This window comes from Callithrix jacchus, chromosome 3, assembly GCF_049354715.1.
Source record: "Callithrix jacchus isolate 240 chromosome 3, calJac240_pri, whole genome shotgun sequence".
Taxonomy (NCBI): domain Eukaryota; kingdom Metazoa; phylum Chordata; class Mammalia; order Primates; family Cebidae; genus Callithrix; species Callithrix jacchus.
This window is the reverse complement of record NC_133504.1, coordinates 108568725-108591817: the sequence shown is the minus strand read 5'-3', so window position 1 is coordinate 108591817 and position 23093 is coordinate 108568725. Positions and strand designations below refer to the sequence as shown.

General features: G+C 37.7%; 1 protein-coding gene across 26 annotated transcripts in view; it reads right to left on the bottom strand.

Moving 5' to 3' along the window:
- Positions 1 to 23093, bottom strand: part of FAM13A (family with sequence similarity 13 member A) — a 425230-nt gene that overhangs the window by 350659 nt on the left and 51478 nt on the right. For 9 of the 26 annotated variants that reach the window (XM_078366858.1, XM_002745596.7, XM_008992987.5 and 6 more), the window contains exon 1: positions 17756 to 17993. The exons of 11 other annotated variants lie outside the window; for them this stretch is intronic. Coding sequence is in view for 9 of the 15 variants with exons in the window: in XM_002745596.7 (XP_002745642.2) it covers positions 17756 to 17782 (27 nt within the window). In the remaining 6 variants the exon portion in view is untranslated. Of the gene's footprint in view, positions 1 to 17755; positions 17994 to 23093 lie in introns of those variants that run through there. 6 more of the 26 variants (XM_078366857.1, XM_078366859.1, XM_017970422.4 and 3 more) reach the window with 1 other exon arrangement.

Sequence of the window (23093 nt, the reverse complement as noted above, 5' to 3'; positions counted from 1 at the left end):
GGAACGTTTTCAAACTCTCCTACAAATACTTACCACCTGAAAGACAGAGTATGCTGTCAGAAGGAGCTGAACAGGACTCAACTGATTAGAGGGGAGAGAAGGTACAGAAAATACTTACAGGTACAGGCACACCAAGGTGGCAGATATCAGGAAACATTAGAAAAACACACTACCTAATAGTGAGTGCATCATTTTGGGAGGCAAGTTTATGAAGAAAAGGAATCAGAGCTCTCTTGACCCTGGCCAACTTCTGAGAGGCAAAGGAAAGATGGACAAACAGAGGTGCTGTATTAAGAAAATAGTCATTGATATAGCAATGGCGGGGAGGACCTTCTGAGCTGTGAAACCTGTAAGGCTACTTTGGCCCATTATCACTATACTCCATAGGAAACTCTTGCTACTAACCTGCAAAAGTCCATCACACTCAAACATGAGTAAGAAAAAGTGATCGTGGCTAGCATTTACACAGAAACAGGTTTTTTTTAAGTAGAAAAAAGCATCACAATCTTCCTACAACAACTCATCAGAAAAAATGTTGCTAAGAAGCATATGGAAACTAAAACCTAACGAAAAGAACTAACAAAAGTTTAATAAGGATGTGACAACAAAAGCACAGATAACAACAAACAGATAAACTGAACTTCATCAAAACTAAAAATGTTTGGGCAGCAAAAGACACCATGGCCAAGAGCAGTGGCTCATGCCTGTTATCCCAACACTTTGAGAGACTAAGGCAAGAGGGCTGCTTGAGTCCAGAAGTTCAAGAGAGTCTGGGTAACATAGTGAGACCCTGCCTCTACAAAATGTGATAGACAGACAGACAGATAGATAGACAGACAGATAGACAGACAGACAGATAGACAGACAGACAGATAGATAGATAGATAAGCAAGCATGCAAGCTGGGCATAGTGGCACACACCTGCAGTCCCAGCTACTCAAGAGGCTGATGTGGGTGAATTGCTTGAGCCCAAGAGGGTGAGGCTACAGTGAGCTATGATTTCACCAGTGCATTCCAGCCTGGGCAACATAGTAAGATCTTATCTCAAACAAACAAACAAACAATAAAGGACATTATCAATAGACTGAAAAGACACAACATATAGAATAGGGGAAAATATTTGCAATTTATATTTCTTAATACATATTCAAAATATGTAAAGAATTCCAACAATTCAACAACAAAAAATAACCAGATTCAAAAATGAACAAAGTACTTGCATGATCATTTTTCCAACTCAGACATAATGTGGCTTATAAGCGCATTAAAAGGTGCTCAACAACACTAGTCTTCAGGGAAATCCAAATCAAAACCACAATAAGATATCACTTCACACCAATTAGGACGGCTATTATAAAAAAGAAAGAAAGAAAATAACAAGTATTGGTTAAGATGTGGAAAAGTTGGAACCCCTGTGCATCATCAGTGGGAATAAAAAACAGTACAGCCACTGTGGGAAACAGTTCAGTGGTTCCTCAAAAAGTTAAACATAGATTTACTATATCAACCAATGATTTCCCTTCTGGGTATATACTCTGAAAGCAGAGACTCAAACGAACATTTGTTCAACAATGTTCACAGTAGCATTATTCACAACAGCCAAAAAGTAGAAACAATCTAAATGTCTATCAACAGATGAATGAATAAACAAAAGGTAGAATTTACATAAAATGGAATATTATTCAGCCTTGAAAAGGAATGAACTTCTGACACATGCTGCAAGATGGATGAACCTTGTAAACATTATGCAAAGTGAATATACCAGACACGAAAAGGCAAAAATTGTCCAGTTCCACTAATATGAGTTACCTAGGGTAGGCAAATTTATAGAGACAGAGTGAAGAACAATGGCTACCAGGGGCTGGGAGGTGGGAGGAATGGGAAGTTATTGTTTTATGGGTATAAAGTGTATGTTGGAGGTGATTAAAAGTTTTTAAAATGGACAGTGGTAATGATGCATAACACTGTGAATATGCTTAATCCTACAGAATTATACACCTAAAATGGTTAAAATAGTAAATTTTATGTTATGTATATCTTATCACAATTTTAAAAAGTTAAAGAATCGATCACAATGATAAAAGAACACAGAGCAGAAATTTAAAAAATTCAGAGATGTGATCAGATAATAGGAGAATGTGAAGTAGAGACCAGTGGAACTCAGGAAAGGGAGAAAAGGAAAGGAAAAACATTTCAGAAGTAAAGACTAAATTATAAGAACACAATGAGTAACAGAAACTGTCCGCCTCAGTAAGAGGCAGAGTGAAATGAGGAAAGCAGATACAATTTTTTTTTTTTTTTGAGACAGAGCCCCACTCTGTCGCCCAGGCTAGAGTGCAGTGGCACGATCTCAGCTCACTGCAACCTCTGCCTCCCAGGTTCAAGCGATTCTCCTGCCTCAGCCTCCTGAGTAGCTGGGATTTCAGGCACAAACCACCACTCCCAGGTAATGTTTTATTTTTAGTAAAGATGGGATTTCACCATGTTGGCTAGGCTGGTCTCGAATTCCTGACTTCAGGTAATCCACCCACCTTTGCCTCCCAAAGTGCTGGGATTACAGGTGTAAGCCACCACACCTGGCCATAATGAAACATTTTTTAAAAATCACAACAATTCAAGAGCTACCGAAAGCAGCTAAATGATGCCCCTTTATGCCCTATTTCCACTCTTTGGAGTCCCCAGTGAAGAAAATCAAACAATGGAATAGAATATTTAAAAATGTAATTCAGAAAAAATTTGTTTAAATAGAAGTGCTTTGAGTTTACATATTGAAAGGCACATCACAAACCCAGAACAGTTTACACAAAGATATATTATAAGGAAATTATTAGACTACCAATAAAGAATCTTTTACATAGCCAAGAAAAAATCATGTCACTATATAATAAAAGAAAAATAAGAGTGGCCTCAAATTTATAAATTACAACATTTAACTTTGGAAGAGTATGAAAGGCTTATAAAATATTTATGTAAAGAAAGTATGAGGCAAATCTAATAATCAGTAGAGCTGTCGTTCAACTATAATAGCTGTAATTTGAGCAAACAAAGGCTAAGAGAAAACTGTACATCTGAACCTTCCTTCTCCAAACTACCAGAGGACAAACTTTAACCAGTGAATAAATGGCTGGGAAACTTTGATGAAAAGATCAGCAAAAAATAAAAATTAAAATAAAAGTATAACCATGCAATACAAAGAAGAAATGAAGAACTTGAAACAATTATACTCAAAAGAGAAGGTTTGAAGTTAGAACATTTTTAGGTTTTAAAAGTGCTGCCACGTGGTTCAGACTGCAGAAGAAGGTAAATGGCAGTTACATGGAGACTCATTTTAAGACATATAAAGAAGTAACAGTCACTTCTATTGGTAGAATAGATTTTCTCAGAAGATAGTGAAATTCCTTGTAATCAAAGATGGGCAAAAATCATTATGGGATATACCCTTTGTTATCCATTCTACTCACAGAAATTTTTTTAAATGACAAGAGTGGCCAGACACAGTAGCTCATGCCTGTAATCCCAGTGCTTTGGGAGGCTAAGACAGGAAGACAGCTTGAGCCCAGAGTGTAAGACCAGCCTGGGCAACATAGCAAAACCTCATTTATACAAAAAATAAAAAATTAGCCAGATGTAGAAGCATGCACTATAATCCCTGCTACTCAGGAGGCTGAGGTGGGAGGATCACTTGAGCCTGGGAGGTTGAGGCTGCAGTGAGCCATACTTGTACCACTGCACTCTAGCCTGGATAACAAAGTGAGCCCCTGTCTCAAAAAGAAAAGAAAAGTAACTCAAAGAGTTGAGTAAAACACCTAAGAGTAATAAAAAAAATTTTTAAAGAAAAAGAAAAAAGAGAAACAGTTGTTGTAAAGAAGAATATATGGAATCTAAAGTGGCTAAAATTTCTGGAAGTCAATTTGGCAGTGCCCAGCAAAAGCTGGGACTTATTCATATGTCATTCTCTCTTCAACCAGGCCTCAGAACACAGGAGAAGAGCAAGTACCAATAAGCAAGACTCATATCAGATACAAAGAGACTGCCAGATATTTGCAATATACTGTTATTTGGGATGGTGTGGGGAGAAGGCTATAAAACTCATGTCAAGCATAATCTGTCTTTACAACTCCCTATGATCACAGAAAAAACTATAGGACATATACAAATATATTAAGTATTTTTGGGAGGATTGTCAAATCTTGAATAATTCTTATTTTCTTCTCTTAAGTTACTTGTAGTTCCTCATTTTATACTCCAGACGTGTTACTATCATAACGAGAAAATTAAAGATTATTATACAAAGTTAAATTCTCTATATAAACACAAGTCAAGACCTACTGGTGAATTCCATGATGACAGAGTGAAGAGGTCTGCAAATCCTCTCCTAAAAAAATGTATAAAACTGGACAAAACAGAAAAAAAAAATTCAGGGCTCTAGAAACTGATCAAAGATATAAAAATTAAATTGAGAAACATTTATTCATGAATGAGAGATGAAGTATAGTTAAGAATAGTGGGAGTTTGCAGCACTCTTGCCTAGGCCTGTTCCCAACCCCTCCACGCCCTAGGCTGGGTTGACATAGAAAGTACTGCTACCACAGGGGAACCAGCAGTGAAAATTAGTGGTTTTGGCATTAGAAGGGGCTGATGTGGTTAGAAAGAGAGGACAAAAACCCCACACCCAGTGGATCATGTATCCAGGAAAAGACTTGTATCTAGAACATAAAGAACTTCTGTAATTCAATAAAAACAAAATGATACAATTAACAAACAGGCAAAAGATATGAATACACATTTAGCCAAAGAAGATATACAAATGACTAATACACATATGAAAATATGCCCAATATCATTAGTGATGAAGAAATTGAGATAGCACTACTAACTCACTACAATGGTTATAAGAAAAAGCCCTAACAATACTATATGTTGGCAAGGATGTAGAGAAACTAGAACCCTCATTCATTACTGGTGGAAATATAAAATGGTACAACCACTTTGGAAAAGGTTAGCAGTTTCTTAAAATGTTAAATGCAAAATTACCAAAATTACCAAAAAACCCAATTAATTCTACTCCTTGGAACCGACCCAAAAGAAATGAAAATCCACATCCACACAAAGACTTGACTTGTATACTAATGTTCCTAGCAGCATTATTGATAATAGTCAAAATCAGAAACAACCCACGTATCTATCAATTAGTGAATGAATAAATAAAATGTAATATATCATAAATAGAATATTATTCAACAATGAAAATGATATGCCAACACATGCTACAACATGGATAAACCTCAAAAACATTATGTTAAGTGAAAAAAGCTGATCACACGAGAACATTTAAGTTCCATTTATATCAAATGTCCTGAAAAGGCGAATGTATAGTGACATAAAGCTATTAGTGGTTGTCCTGTGGGGGTGGGGAGGGATGGTGGGAATGTTCTGGAATTGGATTTTGGTGCTGCTTGCACAATTGGTATATTTACTAAAAATCATTAAATTGTACATTTTTAATGAGTATAGATTATGGTATGTATATTATACCTCAAAAGAGCTGTTAATAAAATAGAAAAGAAACTCAACAAGTGCTTGGTAATGTCCTGTCAGAATAAGTCTACTGTCAGTAGAAATAATAAAATTAATATTTTTTGAAAGATTCCATATTCTTCAGTCTAATAACACATACCATTGCTTTTCAGTAATTCTAGGTGAAACAGATAACTTTTGGAGTGGGTCACTTTTAAGTGATCACTACTACTACACTAATGTACTACAAACCTGAAAGCACAGAAACATTTAGACACTTAGAATTCTTTGGTTATTTTCAAAAAGGTGGAAAACCATTAATATCAGTATTTTACATCTTTTGTTCATCATTTTTGGCAGTTTTATCAAAGGCAAAGAGGATTTAAATAGAAAAGAACCATCTTGTGGGAGGTCACTACGAATTAAGTGTGAAAAAATGTTCTTGGACAGAGTATTTTTGCCATCATTTCTCAACACATTTACTGGAAAGTAAAGTTAAAAACAGAATATAGTGTTTTAAATTTTTCTAAAATTACAAAGACTCATGCTGGGTACAGTGGCTCATGCCTATAATTCCAGTGCTTTGAGAGGCCAAAGTGGGAGGATTGCTTGCGCTCAGGGGTTTGAGGCTGTAGTGAGCTATGGTCTCACTACTGCACTCCAGCCTGGGGGAATGAGAGAACCCTAACTCAAAAAAAAAAAAAATTACAAAGACACATTTAAAGTTAATGATCTTAATGCAGTAGGAGAATTACAGTGTTACAGTGTTAAATGAAGACTCATTTGTTTATATATAGCTTCAGAAAAGGCAAATGTGCTGAAAACTAATGCTGCATTTAAGTACTTACAGACCTACATGATTTATTTACAGTGTAAACCACAGCGGGGAAAATCTATGACATAATTTCTTTACATTTTAACAAAAATTTCCTTCCTAAACATTAAAGAAATCTCTGGAATTTAACCATAAAAGTAAATTAATTGCCTGGTTTCTGTGTTTCTTTTGTTTGTTTTTTGGTTTTTGGTTTTTTTTGAGATGTAGTCTCCCTCTATAGCCCAGGCTGGAGTGCAGTAGCAGCTCTTGGCTCACTGCAACCTCCACTTCCCAGGTTCAAGCAATTCTCTGTCTCAGCCTCCCAAGTAGCTAGGATTACAGGCACTTACCACCACGCCCAGCTAACCTTTCTATTTTTAGTAGAGATGGGGTTTCACCATCTTGGCCAGGCTGGTCTTGAATTCCTGACCTCATGATCCACCAGCTTTGGCCTCCCAAAGTGCTGGGATTACAGTCATGAGCCACCGCGCCCGGCCCAATTAATTGCTTATTATAAGGCAACTTGTATCACAATTATCTTTCAACAACTGTTTTTCTTCAGCATATTATTTTCACTGACACTCTCTATATTTTTCCTAGAATAAAACATTGACTGAGTTCTGTTGTGTTATTATTTTGTTTTTTGAGATGGAGTCTTGCACTGTTGCCCGGGCTGGAATGCAGTGGTGTGATCTTGGCTCACAGCAACCTCTGCCTCCTGGGTCCAAGCGATTCTCATTGCCTCAGCTTTCCAAGTAGCTGAGACTACAGGTACCCGCCATCACGCCCAGCTAATTCTTTTTGTATATTTAGTAGAGATAGGGATTCACTATGGTGGCCAGGCTGGTCTCAAACTCCTGACCTCATGATCCACCCACCTCAGCCTCCCAAAGTGCTGGGATTACTGGCATGAGCCACCAAGGCTGACCTACTGTATTATTTTAAGTAATGTATGTATTTTCATACAGGAAATGGAATAAAAATTTAATAATTCTATAGTAATGTTCTCTATCTCATTTTAAGAGTCTCTAATATTTTCACTTTCTGATTTGCCAAAAGATTAGGTTAACTTGAAAAAAGAAGATATCATAAAAATAAATAAGAAGTACCATAACGTTCTTTTGAAACAATTGTGTAAACTAATGAATTGGTAGAAAAATTAATATAGCTAGTAAGAATATATTTACCAATCTTCTTTAGAAAGACATTCCTCAATCCAAAATTATTTTTGTTTAATTAACATATATACAATTATTATTATTATTATTATTATTATTTTTGAGACAGAGTCTCACTCCATCACCAGGCACCAGGCTGGAGTGCAGTGGCAAGACCTCGGCTCACTGCAACCTCTGCCTCCCAGGTTCAAGCAATTCTCCTGCCTCAGCCTTCTAAGTAGCTGGGACTACAGGCATGGGCCACCACACCCAGCTAATTTTTTTTTGTAGTTTTAGTAGGGACAAGTTTTCATAATGTTGGCCAGGATTGTCTCGAAATTTTTTTTTGTAGTTTTAGTAGGGACGAGTTTTCATCATGTTGGCCAGGATTGTCTCGATCTCTTGACCTTGTGATCTGCCCACCTCAGCCTCCCAAAGTGCTGGGGTTATAGGCGTGAGCCACTGCGCCCAGCCCTATTCTATTATTTTCATGATTTTTACTTTCATATTTAGAGTCTCCTCCATCTGTAATTTAAATCATAAGGAAGAAAACCAACCGATTATTTTTCTCCAAGTACCTAGTCATTACAAAACTGTTATAATTTGTTATTATAATATCTGATAGGGTAGCCCTTCTAAGCTTAACATTATTAAAGGAGATAGCTGAAATAATTTAAAGTTGGAGTAAAATAAAACATGGAATCTTTTTCCATGAATCATTCATTGAATGACTTTTTTAAAATCTGCAGCCTGCCTATTTACATGTTAATTATATAATTTATATAAACTTATACTATGACTCGCTGAAGTATCACTAAACCATCGTAAATTCATATTTGCAGATAACAGCTAAAGTATGCTTTCTTAGAGTTTCCATTTTGGGAACTATTGGACAAAGCTTCTTCCTCATCTCTGAAATTTAATTTTCCTAAGTCAGTTTTAGATTTAGATCACATGAATCTAACTCTTGGTCTTAACACAGTCTTTGTTATCCAATTAGCCCATTCTTTCACTTTCTATGCTACTTCATGCTCGTGGGCACTTTCTATCACTATCACTAAAGCTTCCTTATGCTGACTCTCACTCAAAATAACTGACCCTAAACTAAATCGTTTAGATTCTAGTGATTTTACCCATATCCTCTCACAGCTTCTTAACACTAATCTGTAACTAAGGAATTGACCACACGTTATGGTCTGAATGTTTGTATGCCGTTACAGCAGCCTGAAGAGACTAAGACACCATGCTTTTGTTTGACTTCTGAATTCTGTATAACATAGATGAAAATTCCACTTGCACTGCAAGTTTACAGAAGAAAATATATAATGCCTTTGTTTGGCTTTCATTAACCTACTCTTCCTCTAATACTTCAATTATTGGTTTATGGTGTAGAGAAGTACAACTAAATGTTTGATTCTGTTTAAAGTTTAGTCTAAATCCAGTAATATAAATAAGTCCCTTCAGATCACAGAGGTTTTCTTTCATTTTATTTAAAATAAAGTACAATGAACCAACAGTAACAATTTTAAGGAAACCACCGTAAGGCAAGACACAAAGTAGCCTGCCATTTCACAAAGGTAAAAATTTTAGGATGCTACATAGCTTATAATGTATTTTCACGTTATTGTTTGATGTCCACAGCAATCCAATTTAGGCTACTATTATCCCTATTTGATAGGTGAAGAAAGTGAGAGAGGTTGAAAGTATCTTGCCAAGTTCAAAAAGCCAGCAAGAGGCCTAACCAAGACTCAAAGCAAAGCTACATCTCTTGCTTTCAAATCCTGCCCCAGTTCATTTAATGAAAAGCTTTCTCAAACCACAGAATAGCAAGGCATTGTAAGATAAAGTGTATTTGTTAAGATGTTTTGATTGCAAGTAATTGAAATTCCAGCTCCAATTGGCTAAAATACTAATGACTTTTATTATCATATTATAGTAATACAAAGGCATTCAGTAGAAGGAAGACTCTAAGTTGGTGGATTCAGTGGTTCAAAGATATCACCACTTTTCTACCATTCATCACTATATAAAGTCTTCATCCTTAGGCTCCCTTTATCTCGCGGTTAGATGTCTACCAGCAGCACCTGGAGCGCATAATTCCTTGTGGGGAAATAGACTGTTAATATTTCATGGAATATTTGTCTACATTTCCCAACTACCTTTACATTTAGATGGGAACACATGACTAGATCAAAGCAATGAACTGTGAGGAGAAGAGAGGTAAGTCACTTCCAGGATGAGACAGATAAAAGCATGTGCACCTCATCCATCTCTTACTTTCCCTGATGTAACCTTGGAGGAGTCAGTGTCGTAAGTTAAGGTAGCAAATACTCCACAGAATGAAAGCAGCCTGGTACCAGAGTGGCCAGATGGAGGAGAGCTCCATCAGCCTACATTAGACTTTGATTATCTGTAAATAAATGTTTGTTTCCTTGAGCTACTGAGATTCTAGTTTGACTGTGGTGACATTTGGCATTAATTACCCTAATGTGGATTGCATGGCTACCTAAGGGAATGCCGCACACTGGCTAGCCTGCACATTATCTGAGATGGAATATGTCACCTGCATTGACTGCACACATTCTTATAGTAAGAGAGTTCCTATAGTATTTAGTTGGACACTCAAAAGAGAAAAGTAGAAAATATGTACAATTATGCTGCTAAAACTTACTAGATGGAAAACTGCAATTTTTAAAAAAAGAACGATCAGAAGATAAAATGTTTTATAGGCATGCCCTTAGTCTTCAAATGACCTATCTAAAAATAAAATACACTTAGGTGAAACAGCTAAATATAGAGAATAGGATTCTGTTTTGTGCAACATTAATTTAACAACTACTAACTACTGTCTAGACCAGAGCAAAAGGCAAGAAATACAAATGAGATATGATTATTTCTGTCTAAACTTTATAGTCTGTTATTAAGAAAAACAAATAAATCCTATCAGGGAAGTTGAACAGATGGTCAAATATTACCTAAAATCTATCGAGATAGCACCACACTGCTCACTAATGACTAAGATCAGAGTGTAGTCAGTGACAAAACCAAAACTTGCCAGGTATGCAAGACTCCAAACAAAACTCATGTCCTTTCTTTCTTCTTCTTTTTTTTCTTTTTTTGAGGCAGTGTCTCACAAGCCCTGTCACCCATGCTGGAGTGCAGTGGCATGATCTCTGCAACCCCCACCTTCTGGGTTCAAGCAATCTTCACGCATCAGCCTCCTGAGTAGCCGGGGCCACAGGTGTTTGCCACCATGCACAGCTAATTTTTTTGTATTTGTAGTAGAGGTGGGGTTTCATCATGCTGGCCACACTGGTCTTGAACTCCTGGCCTTAAGTGATCCACACGCATTGGCATCCCAAAGTGCTGGGCTTACCGGTGTGAGCAACTGTGCCTGGACAAAACCCATGTTCTGTCTAAAACTCCAAATAAAAAAACAGCATGCTTTTACAAAATTCAAGAAATTAATCTTGGTACCTAGAAAACCTAACTGTAGTCTGCGTGGGATGAATTTGATACCAAGCATCAAACTAGAACTACAGGCTGGATGTGGCAGCTAACGCCTGTAATCCCAGCACTTTGGGAGGCCGAGGTGGGTGGATCACCTGAAGTCAGGAGTTCAAGACCAGCCTGGCCAACATGGTGAAACCCTGTCTCTACTAAAAATACAAAAATCAGCCAGGTGTGGTGCAGGCACCTGTAATCCCAGTTACATGGGAGGCTGAGGCAGGAGAATCACTTGAACTCAGGAGGCAGAGGTGGCAGTGAGCCAAGATAATGTGACTGCATTCCAGCCTGGGCAAGAGAGCAAGACTCTATCTCAAAAACAAATAACAAAAACAAATAGAACTACCAAAATAACCATCATGGTCTTGAATCTTGAACTTATGCAGTATTTGTTTGATGTACTATTTAAGAAAATTTGATTCCACTAAATAGAGAACAAGAGATACAGTGAGGAGAACAGATATAACTACATATAGATAATAAGCAAGGAAGTAGCTTAAGAGACTGTCTTAAGCTGTTCAGATCACTATAACAAAAGTTATCATAAACTGGATGTGCTTATAAACAAAAGAAATTTATTTCTCATAGACCTAGATTAGAAAGTCCAAGATCCAAGGCATATACAGTTTCAGTGCCTAACAAGGGCTGGCTTTCTGGTTCCATAAATGGCTCTTTCTGCTGTTTCCTTACATGGCAGAGGGGTCAGGGAACTGCATGGGGGCTCTTTTATGAGGGTACTAGTCCCATTCATTAGGTCACCACATTCATGACCTGACGGTCTCTCAGAGTCCTCAATTCCAAATATCATCACACTGGAAAACAGGTTTCACCATGTGAATTTTGGAAGAACAAACATTTAGTCTATGGCATTACACCTCTGGTCCTCCAAAATTTGTATCTTTTTCACATGCAAAATACATTCATTTCATCTCAACAGTCCCTAAAAGCTTAACTCACTCCAGCATCAACTCAAAAGTCTAACATCCAAAGTCTCATCTAAATATCATCGAAATCAACTATGGGTGAGACTCAAGGTACAATTCATACTGAGGTAAACTCCTGTCTAGCTATGAGCCTGTGAAATCAAACAAGTTATACGCTACCAAAATACAAAGGTGGGTCAGGCATAGGATAAACACTCCCATCAAAAGGGGGAAATAGAAAAGAAGAAACGAGTAGCAGGCCCTGAGAAAATCCAAAACCCAATGGAACAAACTCCATTAGACCTTAGGGCTCAAGAATAATCCTTTTTGGTTCAATCTCTGACCTTCAGGCCACTGGGACCTGCCCCCCACAGCTTTGCTGGGCAGAGGTTGAGCCCTTAAGTCTCTAGGTGCTCCTGCCTCCATGGCTTGGTGGGTTGATCCTGCAGCAACTCTCTGCCTAAACTTCATACTGTGGTTCTGTAGAATGTTGGTCCCATCCTTTGAAATCTATGTAGAGGCAAGCAGACTCCTATGTCTCATGCACTCTGCACTGGCAGAGACAGCACTATGTGTTCACTAAAGTTTGCCGCCTTGCTTCACTGGGCCTGTTGAAGCCACATCTGGGGCAGCTGTGAAGTGTGGCACTACAGTGTGGGAGCTGAGCTAGGTCCCACTTCAAGAGTCCATAAACACACATACCTACACACACACACACACACACACACACACACACACACAAACACCCCAACAAATATATCCAGTACTCATTATATTTTCTGAAGTATTATTATCTTCAGCAGCAGGGTACTTAAGGAGTTGCTACGTATATGTCTATTTAAGTCCCAAATGTTGAAGTTCAAAAAGCTATACCTCAAAATATGGTGCTTTGGCTTGCTTGGTACATTTAATTAATAGCCCTTAGAAATTGAAAAAGAGAAATCCAAGATGGCTGATCGCTAACAGCTCGAGATTGTAGCTCCCAGTGAAAGCGCAGAGAACAAGAGGATGCCACACTTTCAGACAAAGTTTCGTCGCTCACCAACCAGAAGACTCCCAGTGGAGGAGCCCCACGGGTCGCCAGCGTGACTCTTGTGGCCAGCGCAGCAGTTTTGCCAGTGCCTCGGCGTGGCAGCTCTTGGTGCAGAGTAAATGAGACTGGTTCCCCTTCTGACTGATGTTTGGAGCTCCAGGAAGGCAGAGTCACCTATTACGGACTCAAGAAGGAAGCCAGACCGGAGATTCCTGAGCAGAAGAGCACCACCAGTCTTAACACCGCTGTTTTGGCCGGTGCAGTGGGTTGCTCAGATTCTGGCACTGGGAATCAATAAATTGGACATCCACTCAGAAACCTAATTAAAAAGGCAGTAATTGTAAAGACAACAGATGGATAAATTTATAATGAAGGGAAGAAACCAGCCTAAATAGGCTGAGAAAACCCAAAATCAGAATGCCTCTCCCTCTACAGGGGATTACAGTTCCTCATCAGTAACGGAACAAGGCCTGATGCAGAAGGACTGTGTTCCATTAACAAAAGCAGGCTTCAGAAGGTGGATGATAAGAAACTTCTGGGAGTTAAAAGAACTTGTACTAACCCAATGTAAAGAAAATAAGAACTTTGAAAAAAGATTTAACGAAATGCTAACAAAAATAGACAATACAGAGAGGAATATAAATGAATTAACGGAGTTGAAAAACACAACACGAGAACTTAGCGAAATATGCACAAGTTTTAATAGCTGAATTGATCAAGCAGAAGAAAGGATATCAGAGGTCAAAGACCAACTTAATGAAATAAAATGAGAAGACAAGAATAGAGAAAAAAGGATAAAAAGGAATGAGCAAAGTCTCCAAGAAATATGGGACTATGTGAAAAGACCTAATTTATGTTTGATAGGTGTACCTGAATGCGACGAAGAGAATGAATCCAAGCTGGAAAATACCCTTCAGGATATTATTCAGGAAAACTTTCCCAAACTAGCAAAGCAGGACAATATTCAATCCCAGGTAATACAGAGAACACCACAAAGATATTCCTCAAGAAGAGCAACCCCAAGGCACATAATCGTTAGATTCACCAGGGTTGAAATAAAGGAGAAAATACTAAGGGCAGCCAGAGAGAAAGGTCAGGTTACCCACAAAGGGAAGCCTATCAAACTTACAGCAGATCTCTCAGCAGAAAACCTACAAGCCAGAAGAGAGTGGGGGTCAATATTCAACATCCTTAAAGAACAGAACTTCCAGCCCAGAATTTCATATCCAGCCAAACTAAGCTTCACAACTGAAGGAAAAAGAAAATCTTTTATGAACAAGCAAGTACTCAGAGATTTTATTACCACCAGGCCTGCTTTACAAGAGCTTCTGAAAGAAGCATTACACATAGAAAGGACAACCAGTATTAGCCTTTCTAAAAATATACCAAAAAGTAAAGAGCATCAACATAAAGAAGAATTTACATCAATGAATGGACAAAACAGCCAGTTAACATCAAATGGCAGTAATCCTAAATTTAAATCGACTAAATCCCCCAATCAAAAGATACAGCCAAAACCAAGACTCAAAACAAAGGGATGGAGAAAGATTTACCAACCAAATGGAGAGCAAAAATAAATAAATAAAAAGCAGGAGTCGCAATTCTCGCCTCTGATAAAATAGATTTTAAAGCAACAAAGACATAGTGGTAAAAGGATCAATGCAACAATAGGAGCTAATGATCCTAACACCCAGATATATAGAGACTTAGATTCAATGAGACAGAAAATTATTAAGGATATCAAGGACTTGAACTCAGATCCAGAACAAGTAAACTTAATAAACATTTATAGAGCTCTCCACTTTAAAAACACAATATATATATTCTTGTCAGTACCACATCACACCTACTCATAGGTTTAAATGAAATATTGATCGGCCATTATTAAGCACAATTATTGGCATAAAAGAGGTTTTTAATACCCATTTTTAGAATAAAGCAACATTCCCGTTCTCTCTCCCTCTTTTTCTTCCTCTTTCTTCCTCTCTTACACTCCTTTTTCTTCTTTCTTTCCTTCTCTCCTTTCTTTAAAAAAGAAATAAGCCTCAGAACCCAGGTCTCTCTCTGCCTTTCCGCTCTCCTGCTCTGCCCTCAGTCTCGCTGATCCTTTTTCTTTCCTAAAGCACTGACAGCAACTCTCTCTGGAATTTCCTTACCTGATTAAGGAAGCTTCTTTCCAAAAGAAATGAAACTTTTTTTATTTTTTTTGAGATGGAGTCTTACTCTGTAGCTGAGGCTAGAGTGCAGTGGCGTGATCTGGGATCACCGCACCCTCCACATCTTGGGTCCCCATTCAAGCAATTTTTCTGCCTCAGCCTCCCAAGTAGCTGGGATTAGAGGCCCATGCCACCACACCCAGCTAATTTTTAAATTTTTAGTACAGACGGGGTTTCACCATGCTGGCCAGGCTAGTCTTGAACGCCTGACCTCGTGATCCACCCACCTCAGCCTTCCAAAGTGCTGGGATTACAGGCATAAGCCACAGTGCCCGGCCAAATGAAACTGTCTTAAGACCTACTTCCTGGGAATCTCATCAAATAACCAAAAAAAAAAATTAACCATCAGAAAGAGACTGAAAGTTGTCACCATATTCACACTAACTTTTCATCTATTCTTCTGAAGATAAGTATAAGAGATTGGCTGGGAGACTTTATCTGCATAACACAACCTTTATTCACAGTGAAATTCCACCCCTCACCTTTCTACCACTTCACCATAGCTCAGGGAAACACAGTCCCAGGCCACTGCTCTTTGAGCCCCTTCATTTCCTTTAAAAATGATTTACTACTTCTCTAAAATTACCTGTAGCCCTCTACTTCCCTCTCCCCCCAAAATTAGGAATTTAAGCTTCAACCACCTGGCGCTTCTTTCAATCTCATATTTATGGAACTCTCATATCAATATACACATTAATAAATGTGTAACTTTTTCTCCTATTAATCTATTGTCAGTCATTTCAATAAAACTGCAGAAAGGGCAGAGGAAAAGCTTACTCTCCACCCCTACACAAACTAAAGAGTAGTATATCAGCTCATTGAATGCATTAATGTGTGACTTAGTTTTCCCTTTTCTGTCACAATGTTAAAAAATTTTTTCTTGTTCTCCAAAAGCTATCTTCTTCCAGATATGCTATGGTACAACTGTTGAAAATGTTAAGTATTTCCTCCTACAGTAAAACTGGGACACAGCACAATCAAAGGGCAACCTTAAGGTGAAGGGTAGAAATGATTGAGAATTATTCATCTACAAGAGTGAACAATTTCTTAAACTGTGGGATTTTTATGTCAACTTTAACTGAAATTTTGTACATGCTTTGGATATGAATTAAGGGAAGATATAAAGGTTAGTACATGAGTCTGTGTGCTTTCCAATCAAGGTAGATATCAATTTATTACAGGTCAAGGGAAAGAAGTAAAGATCTAATCAGACAATCAGAGATGACTACCAATCTGCATGACGAACAGGTCAATCTGCTGCCTCATTCTACACATTTTCAGTTCTATATTGTTTCTTTTACAAAGCTAGAAAAACAGAAGGGCCATCTCTGCAGTAAAAGAAAAGTCAGTGTTTTACACATAGATAAATCAGATTTTGAAGGAATCTCCTTGGGGTGATAAAAAAAAATAAACACATGCATACCTGGATGATACTAAGCCTCAGGGTTAAAAGGAAAGATGGACTGGCACACAGGGTGCTGAAATTTGCACCTGGAAACAAGAAAGTCATTCTGCAGTTTCACTAAGAAAACTTAATCTATGGGGCTAGTCTACCATCTGGTGACCATCTGGTGTCTATGTGTCAAAAACTGCCCAGGTATTTCTAAACATTTCAGAATGCCATCAGAAGCTACAGCAAATTGCAGCTCTTTCTGAAACTTAAAAAAAAAAAAAAAAAAAAAAGAATCTGACCTGGGTGTGATTTTTTAAGTGAGCAGTTAAGGTGATAATAAGGAAGAAGATATTTCTCATTTAGTATGTTTTAGCAAATAAAATGTCCCTATGGAATACAGTAGCAACTTGAAATACAAATATGTATAATTCCCATATGATATATGCATTTTCTATTTGGTAAAATCAAAATTTAAATGGCAGCATTCTGTAAATTATATAATTGACAATATTTGATTATTACAAAAGCTTTTGTACAAGCACCAGCAGAATAACTTAGAAATTCATGAATTCTAAAAATTCTAAAACCCCAGAAATATGCACATTTCCCCAATGATTTTATTTCAGTATTATTTATTAATACTACTGCGTTATAACAACCATTTCTACAGTTTAAGGATTCACAAACATTTATCAACCAAGCTTTTCCACCAGCACTTTCAGCAACTATGCTGAAACAGAAACTCCAGAATTACTAAATGAAAATAGAAATATAAAACAGAAAAATATCATACAGATACTCAAAAGTAATAAATTAATGGTTACTTCAATTCTTTCTCAAGCTAGCCATAAGATTTTTCTAAGAACTACAATTAAGCATTCATATTTAACTATTCAGGAACAAGAAAGTCTAAAACGCTTGAAAGTGCTCTACTGTAAATCAAGTTGACTTAAATGATGCATTCAGCATGCATCTTTCACCTTTTATGGAAACTAAAGTGCACAAATATGCTGAATGCCATCCCAAATCCTGCCTAATACCCATCTGAGTAGACAGGAAGTTAAATAACAAATCTTCCCCCACCTCCTAGGAAGTAAAAACAAGTTACACAAACATCTCATCAGAACAAGGTGAGTAAAGGCCTCTCCTAAAAACTGGCAGTTAACACAGAAGACAGAAGAAGGCCTGTACTTACACAGATGGCTAGAGCTCCTGCCCCCATTCTCTCAGGAAGCCTCTGGAATAACTGAGAAAGACCAGACGAAAATATTAAAATGACAGCAAAATACTAAAATTCCATTCAGCAGATAGGCTTTGATGTGAAAAACAGCTCCCAATCCAAAGGCACCAAGGTAAGCAAAGAGCAGCTTCTAACATTTTAGAAAGGGTGGTTTTGCTTCTCTTTCGGCTGAACCCACATGGTTGGAAGGACTGCCTGGAGTTGAAATCTGATCCACAGCCTCAGTGCTGGCAAATAGCGGGAGTCACGTGACACGGGTCTTAAGTCGCTGACATCTTTTTCTTAAACCTGACTCCCTAGATCCCACAGGCAGGCTTCTTCTGCTCAGAAAACTGTCAGTCACCTGGTGGTATTCATTAATAGGATCAACAGTGCATGAAGTGAAAACACAGACTTGCTTCCCAGACTCCACACAGCTCTAAGAAAAATTTACTTATTCAGACTCAGGTTTAAAACTGCAGGCACATTATTCATTTTTTCTCACACCGTTTTGTCTTCTACCACCCCTAGAAACCAGCTAAATAAATTCTACCAAAATTTCCTTCTTTCCATCCTATTCCATCAGAATTTGTTTTTGATATTAGGAAACTAGTCCTAATTTCCTATTAGGAAACTATTCAGTTTGCATATTATATATATAAATATATATATAAATATACAATATACAAACTGAATATATATACAAATATATATATATTTCTTTTTTTAATTATTCTTTAAGTTCTGGGGTACATGTGCAGAACATGCAGATTTGTTACATAGGTACACACATGCCATGGTGGTTTGCTACACCCATCAACCGTCATCTACATTAGGTATTTCTCCTAATGCTATCCCTCCCCTACCCCCCACCCCCTGAAAAGCCTTGGTGTGTGATGTTCCCCTCCCTGTGCCCATGTATTCTCACTGTTCAACTCCCACTCGTCAGTGAGAACAGGCAGTGTTTGGTTTTCTGTTCTTGTGTTAGCTTGCTGAGAATGATGGTTTCCAGCTTCACCCATGTCCCTGCAAAGGACATGAACTCACCCTTTTTTACGGCTAAATAGTTCCAGAACTGTTTTAAATAAAAGCATTCTATTTTATGTAGCTCTTACTACTTCTAATTACATTTGAGTTGTCTTATAAAAATATACTGATAATAAACATAAACAACATACTTCTAGATAGCCGTAATTCTACATATGTGATTTGCAGTCTGAAACGTTAGCTTTTGACTGACTTTTCAATAACTTTCTATTCTACATGCTGTCACTAGAAAATTTGTTAGATTTTAAAATTTCTAAATATCTGAACTAATAGCTAAAATAGCCACTTCAGGTAAGCCAAGAGGAAACTATCCTTTGTTTTTGTTACCATTTTTTCTGTCAATTTTTTTTTTGCTGCATCTATTGCCCTGTCCTCTAAGTTCCCTCTACTCAACTTCCACCCCCCAATAGGCCCTGCTGTATGTTGTTCCCCTCTCTGTGTCCATGTGCTCTCAATGTTCAACTCCCACTTATTAATGAGAACATGTGGTGTTTGGTGGTTTTCTGTTCATGTATTAGTTTGCTGAGGATGACGGCTTCCAGCTATATCCATGTCCCTGCAAAGGACATGATCTTGTTCTTTTTTATGGCTGCATAGTATTCCATGGTGTATATGTACCATATTTTCTTATCCAGTCTATCACTGGTAGGCATTTGGGTTGGTTCCATGTGTTTGTTATTGTAAATAGTGCTGTAATAAACATACATGTGCATGTGTCTTTATAGCAGCAGAATGATTTACATTCCTTTGGGTCTATAACCAGTAATGGGATTGCTGGGTATTTCTGGTTCTAGATGTGTGAGGAATTGCCACACTGTCTTCCACAATGGTTGAACTAATTTACACTCCCACCAACAGTGTAAAAGTGTTCCTATTTTTCCACAACCTTGCCAGCATCTATTGTTTCCGGATGTTTTAATAATTGCCCTTCTGACTGGCATGAGATGGTATCTCATTGTGGTTTTATTTGGATTTCTCTGATGAACAGTGATGTTGAACTATTTTTCATGTTTTTTGCCACATAAATGTCTTCTTTTGAGAAGTGTCTGTTCATATCCTTTGCCCACTTTTTGATGGGGTTGTCTTTTTCTTGTAAATGTGTTTAAGTTTCTTATAGATTCTAAATATGAGACCTTTGTCAGATGGGCAGACAGCAAAAATTGTCTCCCATTCTGTTGGTTGCCTGTTCACTCTGATGATAGTTTCTTTTTTTTTTTTTTGAGATGGAGTTTCGCTCTTGTTACCCAGGCTGGAGTGCAATGGTGCGATCTCAGCTCACCGCAACCTCTGCCTCCTGGATTCAGGCAATTCTCCTGCCTCAGCCTCCCGAGGAGCTGGGATTACAGGCACGCACCACCGTGCCCAGCTAATTTTTTGTATTTTTAGTAGAGATGGGGTTTCACCCTGTTGACCAGGATGGTCTCGATCTCTTGACCTCGTGATCCACCCGCCTCGGCCTCCCAAAGTGCTGGGATTACAGGCTTGAGCCACTGCGCCCGGCCGGATGATAGTTTCTTTTGCTGTGCAGAAGTTTTTTACTTTAATTAGATCCCATTTGTCAATTTTGGCTTTTGTTGCCATTGCTTTTGGCATTTTTGTCATGAAATCTTTTGCCTAGGCCTACGCCCCAAATGGTACTGCCTAGGTTTTCTTCTAGGGTGGTTATGGTTTTGGGTTTTACATTTAAGTGTTTAATCCATCTTGCATTAATTTTTGTATAAGGTGTAATGAAGGAATACAGTTTTCCGTTTTCTGCATATGGCTAGCCAGTTTTCCCAGCACCATTTACTGAATAGGAGATCACTTTCCCATTGCTTGTTTTTGTCAGGTTTGTTGAAGATCAGATGGTTGTAGATTTTTGGTGTTATTTCTGAGGTCTCTGTTCTGTTCCACTGGTCTGTATGTCTGTTTTGGTACCAGTACTGTGCTGTTTTGATTACTGTAGCCTTGCAGTTTGAAGTCAGGTAGCATGATGCCTTCAGCTTTGTTTTTTTACCTAGGATTTTCTTGGCTATATAAGGTCTTCTTGGATTCCATAAGAAATTTAAAATAATTTTTTTCTAATTCTTGAAGAATGTCAAAGGTAGTCTGATGGGAATAGCATTGAATCTATAGATTACTTTGGGCAGTAGGACCATTTTCATGATATTGATTCTTTCTATCTATGAGGATGGAATGTTTTTCCATTTGTTTGTGTCCTCTCTTACTTTGTTGAGCAGTGATTTGTAGTTCTCCTTGAAGAAGTCCCTCATATCCCTTGATAGCTGTATTCCCAGGTATTTTGTTCTCTTTGTAGTTATTATGTTCATTCCTGATTTGCTCTCTGCTTGCCTATTGCTGGTATAAAGGAATGCTCGTGGGCTGAGATGATGGGGTTTTCTAAACATAAAATCATGTCATCTGCGAACAGAGACAACTTGATTTCCTCTCTTCCTATTTGAATACCCTTTATTATGTTCTCCTGCCTGATTGCCCTGGCCAGAACTTCCAATACTATGTGCAATAAGAGTGGTAAGAGAGGGCAGTCCTTGTCTTGTGCCTGTTTTCAAAGGGAATGCTTCCAACTTTTGCCCATTCAATATGATACTGGCTGTGGATTTGTCATAAATAGCTTTTATTATTTTGAGACATGTTCCACCTAGTTGAGATATTTTAACATGAAGTCATGCTGAATTTTATCAAAGGCCTTTTCTGCATCTATTTAGATAATCATGTGGATGTGGTTTTTGTCTTTGGTTCTGTTTATGTGATGGATTACATTTATTGATTTGTGTATGTTGAACCAGTCTTGCATTCCAGAGATGAAGCTGACTTGATCATGGTGGATAAGTTTTTGATGTGCTGCTGGACTCAGTTTGCCAGTATTTTATTGAGGATTTTCACATCAATGTTCATCAGGGGTACTGGCTTGAAGTTTTCCTTTTTTGTTGTGTCTCTTCCCAGTTTGGGTATCAGGATGATGCTGGCTTCATAAAATGAGTTAAGGAGGAGTCCCTCCTTTTCAATTGTTTGGAATAGTTTCAGAAGGAATGGTACCAGCTCCTCTTTGTATTTCTGGTAGAATTAAGCTATAAATCCATCTGGTCCTGGGCTGTTTTTTTTTTTTTTTTTTTGGTTGGTAGGCTATTAATTACTGACTCAATTTTAGGCTTATTGTTGGTCTACACAGGAATTCAACTTCCTCCTGGTTTAGTCTTGGTAGGGTGTATATGTCCAGGAATTTATCCATTTCTTCAAGATTTTCTAGTTTATTTGCACAGAGGTGTTCATAGTATTCTCTGATGGTAGTTCATATTTCTGTGGAGTCAGCGGTGATATTTCCTTTATCATTTTTTATTATGTCTATTTGATTCTTCTCTGTTTTCTTATTAGTCTAGCCAGTGGTCTATGTATTTTGTTAATTTTTTAAAAATAAAGCTCCTGGATTCATTGATTTTTTGGAGGGTTTTTTTTTGTTCTCTAGCTCCTTCAATTCTTCTCTAATCTTTGTTATTTCTTGTCTTCTGCTAGCTTTTGTTTCACTTTCCTCTCACTTCTCTGGTTCTTTAAATTGTGATGTTAAGGTGTCTATGTATTTGAGATCTTTATAGCTTTCTGATGTGGGCATTTAGTGCTATAAATTTCCCTCTTAATATTGCTTTAGCTGTGTCTCAGAGATTTGGGCACATTGTCTCTTTGTTCTCACTGGTTTCAAAAAAATTCTTGATTTCTTCCTTAATTTCATTATCTACCCAGAAGTCATTCAGGAGCAGACTGTTTAGAAGAATTTACATTCTGTTGATTTGGAGTAGAGAGTTCTGTAGACATCTACTAGGTCCACTTGATTCAGAGCTGAGCTCAAATCCTGAATATGCTTGTTAATTTTCTGTCTCATTGATCTGTCTAATACTAACGGTGGGATGTTAAAGTCTCCCACTATTATTGTATGGGAGCCTGAGTCACTTAGTAGGTTTCTAAGAACTTGTTTTATGAATCTGGGTGCTCCTGTATTGGGTGCATATATATTCAGAATAGTTAGCTCTTCTTGTTGAATTGTTCCCTTTAACATTATGTAATGCCCTTGTCTTTTTTAACTTTGTTGGTTTAAAGTCAGTTTTGTCAGAGACTAGGATTGCAACCCCTGCTTTTTTTTTTTCCATTTGCTTAGTAAATTTACCTCCATCACTTTATTTTGAGCCCTGTGTCTTTTTGCACATAAGATGGGTCTCCTGAATATAGCACACTGATGGGTCTTGACTCCTTATCCAATTTGCCAGTTTGTATCTTT